Source organism: Cygnus olor, chromosome 9 (genome assembly GCF_009769625.2).
Source record: "Cygnus olor isolate bCygOlo1 chromosome 9, bCygOlo1.pri.v2, whole genome shotgun sequence".
Taxonomy (NCBI): domain Eukaryota; kingdom Metazoa; phylum Chordata; class Aves; order Anseriformes; family Anatidae; genus Cygnus; species Cygnus olor.
In genome coordinates, this window is record NC_049177.1 from 11,185,373 (window position 1) to 11,201,101 (window position 15,729).

At 48.1% G+C, this 15,729-nt stretch overlaps 1 protein-coding gene across 3 annotated transcripts in view; it reads left to right on the forward strand.

Moving 5' to 3' along the window:
- Positions 1-1,032: 1,032 nt before the first annotated feature.
- The window catches only part of RYK (receptor like tyrosine kinase), a 57,480-nt gene continuing 42,783 nt past the window's right edge, over positions 1,033-15,729 (forward strand). Inside the window, exon 1 of one of the 3 annotated variants that reach the window (XM_040567030.1) lies at positions 1,033-1,437. In XM_040567030.1, the coding sequence (XP_040422964.1) occupies positions 1,131-1,437 (307 nt within the window). In that variant the 5' untranslated portion in view covers positions 1,033-1,130. The remainder of the gene's footprint in view (positions 1,438-15,729) is intronic. The other 2 variants (XM_040567029.1, XM_040567028.1) reach the window with 2 other exon arrangements.

The window sequence follows — 15,729 nt, forward strand, 5'->3', positions numbered from 1 at the left end:
TATTTAAGAGACACATGGATGTGGCACTTTGGGACACAGCTTAGGGATGGACTTGTAGTGTTCAGTGAGGGATAGGTCTTTTCCAACCTAAATAAATCTATCATGTGTGGGGATGGCATAAAGCTGCACCAGGGGAGGTTCAGACAAGGTATTAGGAAAAAAGTCTTTTTGTGAGGGTGGTCAAACACTGGACATGCCTCCTAGCAAGGTGGCTGATCCCCCAGGCCTGTCAGTGTCTGAGAGGCATGTGGGTATCACCCTTAACAGTACGCTGTAACTTTTGGTCAGCCCTGAGCGGTCAGGCGCTGGGGCTCGATGATCTCCGCCGGACCCTTCCAACTGAACTGCTCTAAAATCACAGAATCACAGAATCATTAAGGTTGGAAAAGCCCTCCAAGACCATCTGGTCCAACCATCCCCCTACCACCAACGTCACCCACTAAACCGTGTCTCCAAGCACCACGTCCAACTTTTCCTTGAACACCCCCAGGGACGGTGACGCCACCACCTCCCTGGGCAACCCATCCCAATGTCCGACTGCTCTTCCTGAGAAGAGATGTCTTCTCATTTCCAACCTGAACCTCCCCTGACACAACTTGAGGCCATTCCCTAGTTCTGTCACTAGTTATCTGCGAGAAGAGGCCGACCCCCAGCTCCTTAAGGGGGCACCTCAAGCGGGGGGGAAACCCAGCAAAGAAAGCGGCTGACTAAAACGCTGCACCTCAGCGGGCAAAGTTGAAAAACTACCTCAAAAAAAAAAAAAAAGGGGGGGGGGGAAGGAAACGGTGCCGAGACCGAAACTTTCGAGGAGGGCGCCTCCGAGCGGGCACCTCGGCGGGGCGGGGCGGGGCGGGGCCAGGCCGGGTGGGAGAGAGGAGAAGGAGGAGGAGGAGGAGGAGGAGAAGAAAGAGGAGGAGGAGGAGAAGAAAGAGGAGGAGGAGGAGGAGAAGAGGAGGAGGAGGCGGCCGGGCGGTGGCCGCGCGTGCGCGGGGCGGCGGGCGGGCGCAGCCATGAGCGGCGGGGCGGGGGCTGGCGGCCGCGGCGTGTGAGGAGGGGTCGGCGGGGCCGGCGGGGCGGGGGGGCCCCCGTCCTCCTCGTCCTCCTCCTCCTCCACTTCCCTCCCCGTGGAGATGGTGCCGGGGCGCCGGGGCCCGGAGCACGGCGGGGGGTGGCGGGGCCGGTCCCTCTCGGCGGCGGCGGGGCCGTGCCGGTGGTGGCGGCGGCGGCGGTGGTGGTGGTGGTGGTGGGGCCCGCGCCGCCATCTCCTCCGCCTCCTGCCGCTGCTCCTGCTCCTGCTGCCCGCCGGCGCCGCCGGTCAGCTCGGCCCCGGCTTGGGCTCCGGCCCGCACGGCGCCGGGCCCCCGGCCTGGCCCCCCGCCGGCCCCGGGCCCAGCCTGAGCCTGTACCTGAGCGAGGAGGAGGTGCGGCGGCTGATCGGTGAGTGCGGCCCGGCCCGGGGCTGCGGAGCCTGGAGGGGGCCTGGAGGGGAAGGGGGAAGGGACCGGGGGGTGTCCGGGGCCGGGGGGTGTGGTGGGGATAGGGGGGTCCGTGGGGCTGGGCAGGGGTCTGTGGGGTTGGGGGGGCGGCTGTGGGATGTGGGGGTGGCAGATTTGGGGGGCTGGGGGAGGATGGAGGGGGCTGGAGGATGTGGGGGTCAGGAGGGGATGGTGGCGGTGGGGCTGGCCAGGTGTGGGGAGCCGCGGGAGAACTGGGGGGTGTGGACAGGACCCCGAGCGGCCAGGAATGAGCCTGTGTGGGGGGCTCGGGGGGTCTAAAGGGGAGGCAAGGGGCCTGGGCTCTTGTGCTGTGGTGGCGGGGGGCTCCCTGGGCTGGAGCGAGTGGGGATGATGCGCTCTGGGAGCGGGGTGACCCCGGAGGAGATGAGCCGAGGCCCGTGATTTAATTAGCACGGTGAGTGACATTCAGAGGGCAGAGAGGAGACCTGGCAATAATTGGGTGCGTGTGTGAAAGGAATCTTAATTTCTAGGCAGGCTGACAATTGCTGTGCAAGGACTTGGAGACAGTTTGTGAAGTCCCCCATCTGGCCCGCTGCAGAAGACTTTCGTAGTAGCTTTGTGTTTGGAGAGTCTCTGATTTAAACAAAGATTTGTTTTCTGTGGACTTTGGCTTGCTTAGAGTTGATGGATGGAGTCTCAAAACAAGTATGTTGGTATCCCCAGAGATTTATTTTTCAGTAGGTGTCCTATGGCTCTGTAAGCTGAAAAACAAAATCTTCCAGCAGCTTATGACTTCCTTTGCATCAAATGGACAAAATAAAAATATCTCCAGTGAACTTGGGCTCTGTAAGCACGTAGCTGACTGCAGTCAGGGGACCCAGGGGGTGAATAACGCTGTAAACATTTTTTTCCCTTATGGCTTGCTCTGGCGATTAGCATTCTGCTGTCATCATTTTTACATCGCATGTGCTTGCTGCCAGATGCTCTGTTGCAGATAGAGGATAAAACAGTCAGGCTTGCTGTTTAGCTGAGTCTCTAAACAAGTAATTAATCTTGGAAATACTGAATGGTAAGGTTTGAGCTATCCAAAGTCTAGTGCCTGAAATGTGTCGTAGATGGACTTGCTCAGGCTTCAATTGGTCCGCTACTGTAATTATTCATCATTAAGCATAACATGAAGAAGGAAGATTTTTTTTTTTAAAGTTAAATTGTACCCCATAATTTCCCTTGTGGGGGTGCTAACACGACTAAAGTCACTTACTGTTCAAGTTGTCTGTAGCTGTTTTACGTTGCTTAAAATATCTGCGATGTAATGATCTGTTCTGCGACCCCAAAGGCTTGGAGTCTAAATAAACTTGAGTCTACCATGGAAATAACAGGTTTCTAGTGCTCTGAAAGAAATATCAATTTATAGATCCTGATGAACAGATTGCATTTTAGGGGTATTCTGTCCTACGTACTAGCTGTTGCAGATAAGGCGTCGTCTAGCTGGGCATCTAGGCACAGATCTCCGGTACCTGCATGTATTCCTCATGCAGAAGAAAGCCCAAAGGGACACAAATGCATTGGTTGCAGTTCTTCACGCTTCTGAAGACAAAACAGTCTGCTCCTTTAAAACATTCCGCTCTGTAGTATCTGTAGTGTGTTTACGTCAAATCCAGTTTATTGTTGAAAATGCTCGCATCAGCGTGGGTGAGCTGCCCAAGTGGGCAGAGGTTTTCCAGTTCCTGCAGCTTCTTTGAGGAAGCCAGTGGTTCAGTGGACACTAGGACAAGTCACAGTAGATAGGAAAATGACAGTGCTTGCGGAAGTAAACTGTTAGGTTCATTGGAACTGCGAGTATAACTATAAAAGCTAGTTTCTTGTATCTTTTGTTTCTAAAGAAACTCAGTCTCTTGCTACTGTCTTGCTGCGGTTGAAGGGAAAACTCTGAGGCTCTCTGAAGTGCTAATAAACCCAAGTGTTACACAGAGTTGCTACAGCCTGTGGTGTGTTTCCATGTTTCCTAATGTCGCTCGGGTGCTTGTTTAGATCACAAACTTGATCGGGAGCAAACGTAAGCACGCAAAAATGTTGATTTGACCATAGACTGTGATAGAGTGCATCCTCCCTGCAAAGCTGGAGCGTCCTCGGCGGCTGGGGTAAGGTCTGCTGGTCCCACTGCTTGCCAGGTTGTACTGGCTCAGGGGACCACTGCTCAGAAATAAGAGTTCCGTGCCGTACTGAAACACACTTTGTGTTTTTTATTGAGATTGTCGCTCTTCTATGTGGAAGGTGAAGAAATATTGACTTAAGATTATTTGTGGCTGCTCTTTCTGTGAAGCAGAGAAAGCGCAAATGGTATGGTTTACAGTGGAAACTGCCTTCTGCTTCCCTGGGCGTGTATGCCAGATTTCCACCGTTATTCCATGTGATTCTGACCATGTGTCTGCCTCGAGATGAATCGTTTTGAAATCATCAAAACTTTACATTTACAGACGAAAACTGGTGAAAACTGGCTCGTCTTGTTGTGTGAGATCAATTTGTATTTTGAAAAAGCTGCAGCATTCCCATGATCTGAAAGCAGGACTTGCTATATGGCAGACAGATGCTCCCTCTGTCAGAAATATCTCTTGCCGTTCCCATGGAATTTGTTCTCAGCCGTCCAAACTGTGAGCCTATGGGAAAGAAAAGCTGTGGTTTTCACATGTGCTGGGTGGTGATCCCGCCAGGCGGGGCTCGGCAGCAGGTGGTATGGAGGTAGGAGGAGATGGCAGTGGGTCAGGGCACAGCCTGAGCGGTGGCAGCAGCAGCCAGAGGTGCGAGACAGGGGTGACGTGGGGTGATGCTTGCTGGGGAGAGCCGCCCAGAGCACCGCAACTCCTCTTAGGGATGTCTGCGAGCGCTGCCAGCGTGGTGCCCCGTAGCTTTTTGCAGTTGGTTTGTGTGGACAATGGCAGTTATCTCTTTTTCCAATTAGCATGGATCTGCGCATAAAACTAAACGTACAGTTAGTCTGGCGAAGCAGCTTCCTCTACATGCATGGCAGTGCCGTGTGGTTGTAGCACTTTTTTCTGGTGACCGGGCCATGGTGCTAAACACGCAGGGAGGATGGTGTTAAATCAGTGGTGAGTTATTCAGTAGGTGCTCTGTACTTTTATTTAGTGACTTCCATTCAAATCCTCACATGAAATCAGAATATGGTATTTGTCTGCTGCAGTGCTTCATCACTTCCTTTTTGCAGGGTCTGTGATATAAAGGCACACGCATCCCTGCTTTGCAGATAACAAACCAAGATTTAGAAAGTAACTTCAAAAATACCCATTAATATAGGTAGCCAGCTCTAATTATTAAGGAATTGATCAGATCTTTTAAAAGTACGTAGCATTGTTTAGCATTTAATGCATTCAGGGTGCATCTCTCTCAGACTTGAGTTTCAGCTGTGAGTTGCTGGCCGTTCTTCCTGTCCCTGCAGTATTTTTTATTTGTGGGCTGCAAACCTGTCAGCTATGACATTGGTCGTGTGGATAGTCTTCCTCGTAACACAGCTCTGGTTCTGTTTAGAGACAGGTCTAGCCTGAATATTAACAAGACTGAAGTCCTGTAGGGAAAAAAATACCGCATGGTCCTGTAATTAAGGCTATTGTAACGCATTTATATGAGGGGCTGTACTAAAGGGAGGGGGCTAATGGGATTGCGGGAGGATCTCTAAGTCAGAGGTCCTACAGCGTTTGCATGGAGTTTGCAAAGTTACTATCTTGGTCCTAGTTTCTTCTGGTTATTCATACTGAGTGTGGTGTGCTGTTGGTTTTCCGTTTGCTCTTGCTTAATTACAGAGTTAAATTAACATGCGACTTCTCTTATGTGTTCTAGAAATTCATTTGAAACCAGCGTGCAGCTGCCTAAAAGGGGCTGTCCAGTTAAGTGAGGTGCAAAACTGATGCAAAATCTGTTACAGTGCCCCCTGCCCTGTCCCTGGGCACCACCGCAAGGAGCCCGGCTCCGTCCTGCCGGCAGCTCCCTGCAGGCACCCATGGGCACGGGTGGGCTCCCCCGGCCCTCCCCTGCTCCAGCCCCAGCTCCCGCAGCCTCTCCTCGCAGCAGAGGGGCTCCAGGCCCTCCAGCAGCTCGGTGGCCTCTTGCTAAACTGTCTCAGGTGGCTCCATTTAATGACGTGGAGCGGGTTTCTTAACGTTGCTGTTTGGGCAGCTAGCAGCAGGAATTCATCAGCAGTGCTTCGTGGTGTTTGCAGTGACCGGAGATCCTCTTGGCTGTGTCTTGCCTGGTTAGTTCTCCCTGTTGTGAAAAGGACCTGAAAATTGATGTGCTGTGATGTTAAAATTATTGGGAAGTCAAAGTATCCATTTCCTGTGATTCTTGAAATGGTTCAGAGCCTTGGTCAAAGCCTGCTCGCACCTGCCTGCCACAGCATCGCAGCCTGGAGCACCACCGGTGAGATGGCGTTGTGCTCTGAGTGAGTTTTGGTAGTAGCACCTGACATAGATTTCCACGTGAGATGGGCAAAATGCAGGTGCTTGTACACGAAACCCGCTCAGGACAGAAACCACACACCAACGTGCCTCTATCGTTGCAGCCGAACGGATGAGCTGTCTGCTGAAGGGCAGGTGTCTGAGTACCCTGAGGTCCTGAAGCACGTGTCCATGTGATATGTGACCTGTAGCTCAGAATCTGGTTCTTTTGGGCAAATGTTCTTAAATCTTCATTTTCTAGCTTTTAAGTGCTTGCCACTGAAGAATTGTAGATTTTTGCATGGTATATGCAAAACGAAAAGGAATTTTTTCACTTCACATGAACTCAAAAACTTACAGCAAGTGCACACTGCTAGCAGGAAAGCAAGCTTCTGCCCCGACGGACGCCGTGCACCAAACAGTGAGCTGCTGCTGCTGCTGGTGGCCTCAAAGTGTGCTCGTGTGTGCCACTGGAATGGATGCACCGGGTTAGGGTAACTGTTTTATCACCTGTCCCTGGAAAGCCCCTCAGGTGATAGGTGCTTACTGGATGGCTTTTCAGTAGGTGGACGTCTCTCAAGCCCCCTCGAACCCAGCGGGATGAGGGGTGGCGGGGCTGTGCGAGGCTGCGTGCAGCAACATCTGGTGTGTGGCGAGCTGCAGCAGGTTGGGACAAGTCGCTTGCATCACGGAGTTGAGCAATCTGTTTTCGGTTTGGAGCCCTCCAGTCTGCTTGGATGCTTGTCCGTCTGATTTACCGAGTACCACAGTTCATGTCAATATTGTTCTGAGGTTTATGAGAACAAGCTGCATTTGGAGTTCCTCTGCCTTTCTCCGTGCTGTTACCTTGCTGTTAATTTACTCAGTTCAAATAGCGTATGGACGGCTTTTTCTTCAGAGATGTGTGCAGTCGTATAAACCCGTGTTTGTAACGTTTACGAACCAGCAGAGGAATATGCTTCCAGGAGTTTACAGTAGCCCGTGGAGGCAGCTTGTAGCCTGGGTGAGGACTGCCTGGAAATCCCTTTTTCTGCTGCCATTCCGAGGGCTGATGGGCTGAGGGAAGTCCAGGTCTTAATTGCATTGATCTACCCTGGATTGCTGCGGTTGGTTTCTGAGGCTGGGTTAATCACACCGGTGTGTGTGCTGGAACTGAAGGATGCTGGAGACCCGTGCCGGGCCCTTCTGCAAACCGGCTGGCGAGGAGGACGCCGTGGGCAGCTGGGGCTTGGCTTCCCCGTACTGCTGTGTCTGCTCAGCCTGGGAGGAAGCAGCCATTTCGGCTCCTGCGAGGCCCAGGTCTGTCCCGTGATAAATGTGCGTGGTTCCTGTAACGTTCGTGTGTCGGGGCCTTGGGAGCAGTCTGACCTCTGAGCCTGCCAGGAAAACAAAATCCCAGAGCTGCATTCCTCGCTCCTGTGGTTTTACACCTGCGTTCTGTTTGGCGGCATCTTATTTCTCACCATTAATTGTTCGGCCTCTTTGAGCACATGCTCTCCTTCTCCCTCTGGTTTGTGGGCAGAACGGGAACAAGAGGGAGGAAATGAAGGCAAAGAGCTCCCTTCGTGCATGAGAAGAGCCAGCAAGAAGGGCTCACGGTGCTGGGAGGAAGGCAGGGACTGACACTATTAAACACCAGCTGGGCAGAGGGAAGTACAGCAGATAAGAAACATGCTTGCAGGCGTGAAGAATCCCTGGGTGGCATTTTCCTGGAAGCCAGAGCTGTGCGGCCAGCTCTGCTGTGCTCGCTGGTATGTGGGTACTTTAACAGGTCAGGTATTTGAGGAAGTGTTGTTTTGTTTCCTCCTCCTCTGGTATTCACAGTTGTGTTTTGATACTGGAAAAGCTGAATTAAAGAGTCAAATTCCACACGTTTCGTAGTTCTGAGCTCTAGCAGGAGAGGATTTCGTGCTGACTGATTCCTGCCTGAAACTGCCTGCACCAAAGGATCACCAGGGTGTTGCTGCTTGGCTTGCAGTGGAAGGGCCCTGAGCTGGAGGCTGTTCCTCTAGTAAAGCGGTGTGCGCTTACAGTTGTACCTCGGGACACAGCTGTGAAGGCAAGGAGGCTGAAGCGCATTTAATCAGATGTGCCTCACGATTTGAAGTTTTTTTCTTTTTTTCCTGAATGGCGGCAGCACCAGCAGATCCCGTGTAAGAATGAATGCTGACACTCCCTGCAAATGCCTTGTGGCGGTACAAAGGGCGCGATGGCAGAGGCTTCAAACGCATTATTCCTCTTCCAGCTCTGCCTTTGTCCTTCTTTCAAGCGGATAACTCACATATTTGCCCTGACCGCTCTGGAGATCTGGGAGCAGAAGCAACAGCATGAAACTAATGTGATGCTTTAGAATTCCGCTGCCACTTACCGGGTGTTGAATGGCCGTAATTAAATTAACCGGTATATTGATTTCACCATGCTGCTTGGGAAAGATAAGGGCAGTAACGTAAGCGCTGGGGCTGCTGCTGGTCAGCTTGAGAAGCTGCAGCTGTGATGCCAGGGCTAGCATGGTGAGTTCGAGCAGGTTGGTAAACTAAAAGTGCTTGTCCTCTGAGGTGTGTTGGCCTTTAGGAGGCTACTTGATGGCCTTGTGCAGTAATTCCTTATAAAATGAAAGCCGTGGCGCTTTAATTTTTCTTCTGAGTAGAGGGGTTGCCATGGAGGTGAAGGGACCTGTTTAAGTTTGGGTGGAGTTTGGTGGTGTTTCAGCCAAGTCATGGTGTTGTGTTGAAACCTTCCCAAGTGCCTGAACAGGCATAGGGGCTGATTTATCCCTTCGGCAGTGCTGTCAGTCATGGAATTAAAGCAGGAGTCTCGAAGCCAATGGGCCTGATGCATTGAGGGAGGGCTCTGCGTGTGTTTTATGTTTTTTATAACTTATACTCAGCTGAGTACTCGTTCCTGAGCTCATCGTGCCCGTGTGGTTGCTGGCTGGGACACTGCTCAGAAGGTGCCAGCACTGCTGAACTGTAGTGCTTGTCCTGCTGGGATCACTCTGTCAGCAGGGGGATGGATTACTCTAATGAAAAGGAACAACAAAAAAAAAAAGGTGGCACAGCTTCTGTGGGTAGGTGACACCAAAATATTGCAAGCACACACTGCTCGCGAGTCCAAATGACTCATGGCGTATCTTGGTAAGGTGGTTACCTTTCGGCCAGGAGGATTACAGCAAAACAATCCTAAAGGGTTTGTGATACCCGTGAGCATTTCACTTGAAGCTGTTTATTTCAAGGCGTGTTTTGTCGCACACTAGCAGTTCATGAGCATGGGACTTTTCTTTCTGTTATCTAGTCCCAGTGGTTACTTTCCTTCTAATTCAAAAGGAACAATTTAAACACATGGAACTTCTTGATACAATGATGGTATCTGGGATGTTTGCCATTACTAATAGGTTACTTTTTTATTTCATAAATGTACCTAGCTACGGTGTGCTAAGAATTAAGTTGTATATAATTGAATCATAAAGCAAACTTTACTGAGCAAATCAGAGTTCCCTCTGTCACCTCCAGCCCTGTCTGTGCACCATTCTTATCCCAGCCATCCCACTTACCCTTGCCTGCTGCTTCGGGTACTAGATACGTAGGTTCCTGGTACCAATTTTTGCCTGCCTTCAAATACCTCAGTGCTATGCTTCTCTTCAGCATCTCTGTTTTGGACTCAACTCGTCAGGTAACTCAAGTGCACTGACCTGGCAAAGCCACTTGTGGTTTTGTTGAGAGGTGGTGGTTTTTTTTTTCCTTTTAAGTTTCAAATGAGCAAATTTCATTTTAAAAGTGTCCTCAGAACAGTTTACTTGTATTCTACTAAAATAGTTTTCTCGCAGTTAAGGACAGTGTGGTCTCCTAACCCTTTTCTCAGCTGTCTTTGTAGCCTATCTGTCAGAAAAATGAAGATTTTTCTCTAAGTGAAGGAAGGAAGAATAAGCAGACAGGCTGTTGAGGTGGAGTTGTTGCTATTGTTCAGAGACAAACAAAAAGGTAAGCAGCTGGGCGTTAGGAGCCTTCAACGTCTTTTGGTGTGGATTAAGTTAAATATTGCCAACCTCATTATGGATCATGAAAAGGTTGGGGTGGGGAAGAGACCTTTTGGAGATCATCTCGTCCAACTCGCTTTCACTTCAGCAAGTGCCATCTCCGTGGGGAGGCTTCCTGTTGAAGGTCTGCTCCGTGACTTCTACAAATGCCTTTTGGTGAGAAAAATGTTGTTTGCCAGTGGTGTTGAACTTGCAAATTCAGCATCTGTAAGGTGAATTGCATCGATTAGATGAAAACAGCATCAGGAAGGTGCATTGTGGGCGATCTGTCAGTGAATATTTGTCAGGATTTAATGAGAGCTCTCAGCTAAGGGTTTTCCTTCCCGTTCGCTAGCTGCTGTGAAATTTCCTACTCAGATCCCCTGCTATGGAGTCTTGGTTGGTTTTCAAGGATGCAGTCGTGCCTTGAAGTTATGTTAAATAATTCCTTAGGTTGAAAGCCTTGCCTACTGTCTGCCATCTCCTGCTGGTGAAAAGTTAGCTCTGCAGAGGTGTAACAGCCCTTTGTGTAAATAACCGGTCTGTATGCTCTCCGCTCCTGCCAGGCGCAGCGAGGTGAGCTTACAGAGCAATCGTGCTGTTGGCAGTGAGGCGTATGCCTCTGCTGGGAGAGGTTTTCTGGCCAGGTAAGAATGGATTTCATTCTGGAGCCTCACCAGCCACCACGCTACACGAGCAAGCTGATGTAGAACACCTCCACAACAAATTTGCCTGTTTCAGGATGCTTTGGTGATGTGTCAAGCAGTGATTTCACTTCTGACCTTTTCTGTGCACTTAATACTGTTTTTTTTGTGTTCAAGGTGTGTGGTACTGGGTTAGAAGACACTCCTTTCTAGCAAAGCACAGACTGAAGGTTAGAAAAATGGTTTAAAGAGCTCTTGGGTGAGACAGAGATGCACATAGGCAATGATACAAAGAGGTGGGAAGCTGTTTAAAGAAAAAGTGTGTGGGGGGGTTCTTTTGTCTTGTTCTTTTCCCAAGTCTCAGGTCTTAGGGGAAGGGCTATTCAACAGTCAGGGAAGGGAAGTTTCTAAGCAAAAGTTAGCAAATGTATTGATGAGCACTGGCAGGTTGCTGCCTGGTGGTTTGTCTTCCAAGCTTGCCACTGTGCCATGTCCCTTGCCTTTCTTTAGCACCTGGGTTATGAAAGCAAAAGCTCCTTCTTCCTCATCTTCATATTAAGGTTTTACTCTTTTCCTAGTGGCATGTTGGTCATCAGTCATCTTTTCTGGAGACTTGTGACCCGCACAATGTTTAAAAGCAAATATTTCAGCCCAAATTCCCAAGTGGCAGCCATAACTGGCAGGTTGTGTCATTGCGGAGAACTAAAAATGCAGTAGGAGGTCTTCATCTGTTGCTCGTTTTATTAAAGAAAGTCTGCTTTCGTTGTTGGGTGTGCTGGCTGTGTGCGAATAGGATGCAAGAACCATTTATATTTTCAGATGCTTAGTGTTACATTTCCAATAGTTCACTGTTTTCTAAATGAAATTGATGCATATGGAATTTGTATTTGATTTCCTTGTTTTTTAACTCCCAGTTGTGTTTTCAGCCTTGTGCATGTTGATTGCCGAGCGGAACTAATTAAATACATTCAAATTAGGAAGGCTTGCTCTGGGAAAGCGCTCTCTTACCCTACAAAAGAAGTTTCTGTAGCCAAGCGCTGACTTTTAATTTTACAGCCTTGTTTTCATGTGCTTAGCCTGGTATATTAAAATATCAAAAGTCTTTCAGCGCGTATTTGTGGAACCTTCTGTGGAAGTCACCAGCGAGGCTTAGGATCTGAGGCGGGCATTTCAAGCTTCGGGTGCATTTATAAAGAGCGAAGATGGGCGGAGGGGGCAGAACTATACAGTACCTTCCCTCAACAAAGTAAATTGCTCAGTGCTGGGAAAAACCTTTGTTTTTAAGGTGTAGGTTGCATGGACCAGGGCAGTGGATGGTGGTGAAGGGATGTTGAAGCCTGAGGTTCTTTGTCTCCTGTGGATGTTCACCCTGGAGCAGAAGTCCCTGCTCTGGCCAGAGGGCTGACCTGGACAAGATCCTCAGGAGAAGAGCTATTGTTCTCTGGAGCACGTGAAGCTCTGGAGAAATGCAGTATTTACACAAAGCTAGTAAGTTGTTTCACCATGCGGCTCTTTTCAATTAGTTTATTTCGGTGCCTGTGACTCAGGAGCAAGAGTGGCTTGCTTTGTGACGGCTGCAGTGATTTTGCATCAGGCTGCAGAGATTTCTCAGCTGTTTATGAAGAAACTCTTACAAATTACAGACTAGCATATTAAGAAAATTGGCATTTATTTCAGTCATCTGTACGCAGACAGGAGCCTACCAGAGGGCTGGGTAGGCAGCTGGGAGGGCCAGTTATGTCAGCTGTTGTTACCAGATTGCTCTTACTGGGATGCTACTTGTTGCAATATGAGTATGAGCTCTAGTCTAACAGCAGTCCACCTAACTCCTGTACTGCACATTTGTTTTAATTCTCTTGTGCTTTAGACAGGGTATTTCAGAATTGCATTGGGATGATTTGAGGTCTGCTGCTTGGGGTTTTATCCTAAATAGGCTCCTTCTTTAAGGAAAACATGTTACTGCTAGTGCATGTTGTAGGACAGATTTGCTTCATAAAAATAAAGTCTAATTTTTCCCATGCTGATAGAGGCAAGCTTCTTTTGTATATTGTGCTAAAAAAAAAAAAGACTTGAAGCTAGACTGCTTTTGCACAAGGGCATTTGAAAAGAAGTGTTTTGTTAGGCTGCTAGACTGACATGATCCAATTTTGTAGTGAACGCAAGGGCTGCCCAGCATCTTTTGCATTTGGGAAGGAAAATCAGCCTCTCCCCTTCCTTTCTGAGCTTCTTCAGATGTTTTGTTATGTTAAACAGCGAGAAGAATGACACTTTCTATGTGGTGCTGCTTAAATTCACCTTTTTGTCTGTGCTCAAGTTTAATTTATTCTTTCAAGCTTGTGCCCAAGGCTGGCGGGGTACAAAGTTGTGGAAGTTCATAATGAAATTTAGGGGTTGCCTGGGTAAAAGGGTGTCGGTTTTGCCTTGAAATGAAAGCAAAGCATTGGTCTTACAGTTCATGTGAGCTGGTGTAGGTTAGTCAGGTCCCAGTAATGAGAAACTAGATCCCTTGGTATTGTGCACGTGGGCTTGTTTAAGGACGCTTGCCAAAGCACAACTGCAGCCGATGTTTTAAGTTGTTCACCGATGGCCAATGTACTGCTTAACCCAACGGAGGCATCCACGCCAAGTTGCCTTTCCTCCCGTGCAGTTTGTAACCTAACAATTTTTGGTATTTCTTTTTAAGGTTCTCCTCCCTTTTCTTTAAGTTTTACTACTTTGGCTAGAAAATCATTATTGAAGAGCTTCCCATGTTCTCTAGCGGTTTGTAATGCATCCTGTTATTTCTTCTGCAGCCTTTTTCTCCTTTTATCACTGCGTATTGCAAAAACATACCAATTTGGGCTTGTTCCAGGAGGTTCTGTGTGCTCTGGCATATTTGCCTTACTTAGGATGCGAGGTGGAGAGAGGGTTTAACATAGGAGGAGCCTGTCATCTGACAGAATTACATTTATTTTTTCCAAATGGTGTCAGTCAATATGATTTCGTGGAGCATTATTACTTTGTTAGGCATTATTGAAATCTTAGGTACTTGGAAAACTAATCTTTCTTTCCTTCTTCTTTTTCCCAGCAACCTGCTACCTAGGCTGATTACGTCTTACACTGGTACTGTATTTGAAAGAGACTTACACATTAAAAAAGCAAACATCAAAAATTGAGATTGCAGGTGTGGGCTCTACGCATGGTTTGGAGAGGGGGGGGAAAAAAAGCCTTTACTATCTGGATAAGGTCACAGTAACATTTTAGCATAAGCTCTAGGTTAGTGTTGCTGCAGTCTTGCCCTCCATTTGGGGTGCTCCTGAGCATCCTCACTAACTCAGGGAGCTAAATTGACTGAGAAGTGTTCCCCTGTGGTGTTTTTGTTGTCTTGAACCTGCATTAGCTTTTTGCCAGCTTTACTTCCTGAACTTGGCTTGCTGAAGGTTTAAATAATGTTGCATGTAGATGTGAGTATGCGTGTCTGAATTAAAAAAAGGTGAAATGCAGAATAAAGGCAATTCTGAATTAAATAAACTGTCACGGTAATGGAGCCTCAAGTGTTTCCTGCAAACTCCTAAATCAGTTTTAATGGCTGCTCTGGAGAGAGTTAATGGTATGACTTAATCAGGCTGGAAATCAAAGTAGTGAGGCCAGCACAGTTTCATCGTGTGTAAAAAGGTAGGTAGATAACTAAGAACAAAAATCCTAACTACATAGGAGTGGTTCACAGCCAGTACTCAACATGACTGAACCGATTTGACTCCTCAGTGAGGCTGAGCATTGTCCTCTTAGTCCGAATTTGTGGGAAGAGAGGCACTGGAAGCAACTTACCCAACGGGTTTGCGGTGGTGTCCTCGCACAGGGTGGCTGTTGGGGCATGGCAGGCTGTGCCACGTGGCTTTTTTTGGCGAGAAAAGAACCCGTGCAACTCATGTGGAGTGAGATTGTTCCTTACACTGGCTAAAATGCTTGTGGAGCATACCTGCTGCTGCTGCAGCATTTCTGAGTAATTTCCGTAGGTATGGGGAAACCAGTTCCTGCAAGCACAAGAACTGCAGCTCAGAGGAAGCTCAGGGACCGGCGGAGCAAAGCGGTGGATCAGGAACACGCAGTTTGCACGACCCCCTGGCCGTCACCACTGCAGCGAGTTTTCCTGTGGTGAGAGCCGCGTCAGCACCTGGCTCCTCCTGGGCAGGCACAACCTCCTGCTGGCTGTTCGCGCCAAGATGCTGCACCTTGCTGTCTCCTGGCTCGCAAGTTCAACCACTATTCTTCTATTTTTTTCTATGATTTGTTGGCACGGTCAAGGTAAATTATATAGACAAAGCACATGAGGAAATTGGGATTCTGGAGGAGTGAGGGGTGATGAAAAATTAGGGATGGGAGCATAGTCTGGAAGGAAAACCGTACCAGGGAGGGAGGTGGGAGCTTGCTTTATGAGAACCTGCGTCCACATCAGACGTGCACAGCACACTGAGTTCTGTCTGTAGTCTGCTGATGGAAAGGATGTGCTGTGGGGCAAAGTGTTTTAACTGGTGGTGTGTCAAAGTTTAAAAAAAAAAATATATATATATATATATATATATATGCACCATAGGGTGCTGAGACACGGACATTTCCCACATATGTATTTATCTGTTACAGCATTTGGACGTGCATTTATCCATGCTCATAGAAGAAGTCTAGTGAGCCAGGCAGATTTCTGTTTAAGAATTAAGAGCTGTACTAGGAAACCTCTTAAATTATTTTTATGTGCCAGCATTTTAATTGGAGCATAATTTTTTGAAGCAATAAAATTTGACATTGATTCTCATGCTGCTCTTAAATAATGCTTTTAAATTCATGTAATCAACGTCACTTGTTAGTATCTAGCTTTTTATGGAAGTACAGGCATTAATACGCTAGTGGTCTATATAATGAAATTACTCAATATTGTAGCACAATTCTTCTATTAAAGCTTAAAGATGTGATTGATCTGCTGCAGGGTAACTTGGTTTTGTACACCTTTAGATCTCATTGCACATCAAGATACTTGTTTACTGGCTTCAGTTAAAGGAGCCTTTTACATGACTTTTATAAAGGCCAATTTTTATAATGGCCACTTTTATTGCTGTGCACGTGTTCATTTCCTATAATCAATTTCTCTACAAGGGTTATATTAAATCAGGGACTGTCACCTTGAAAATTCCATG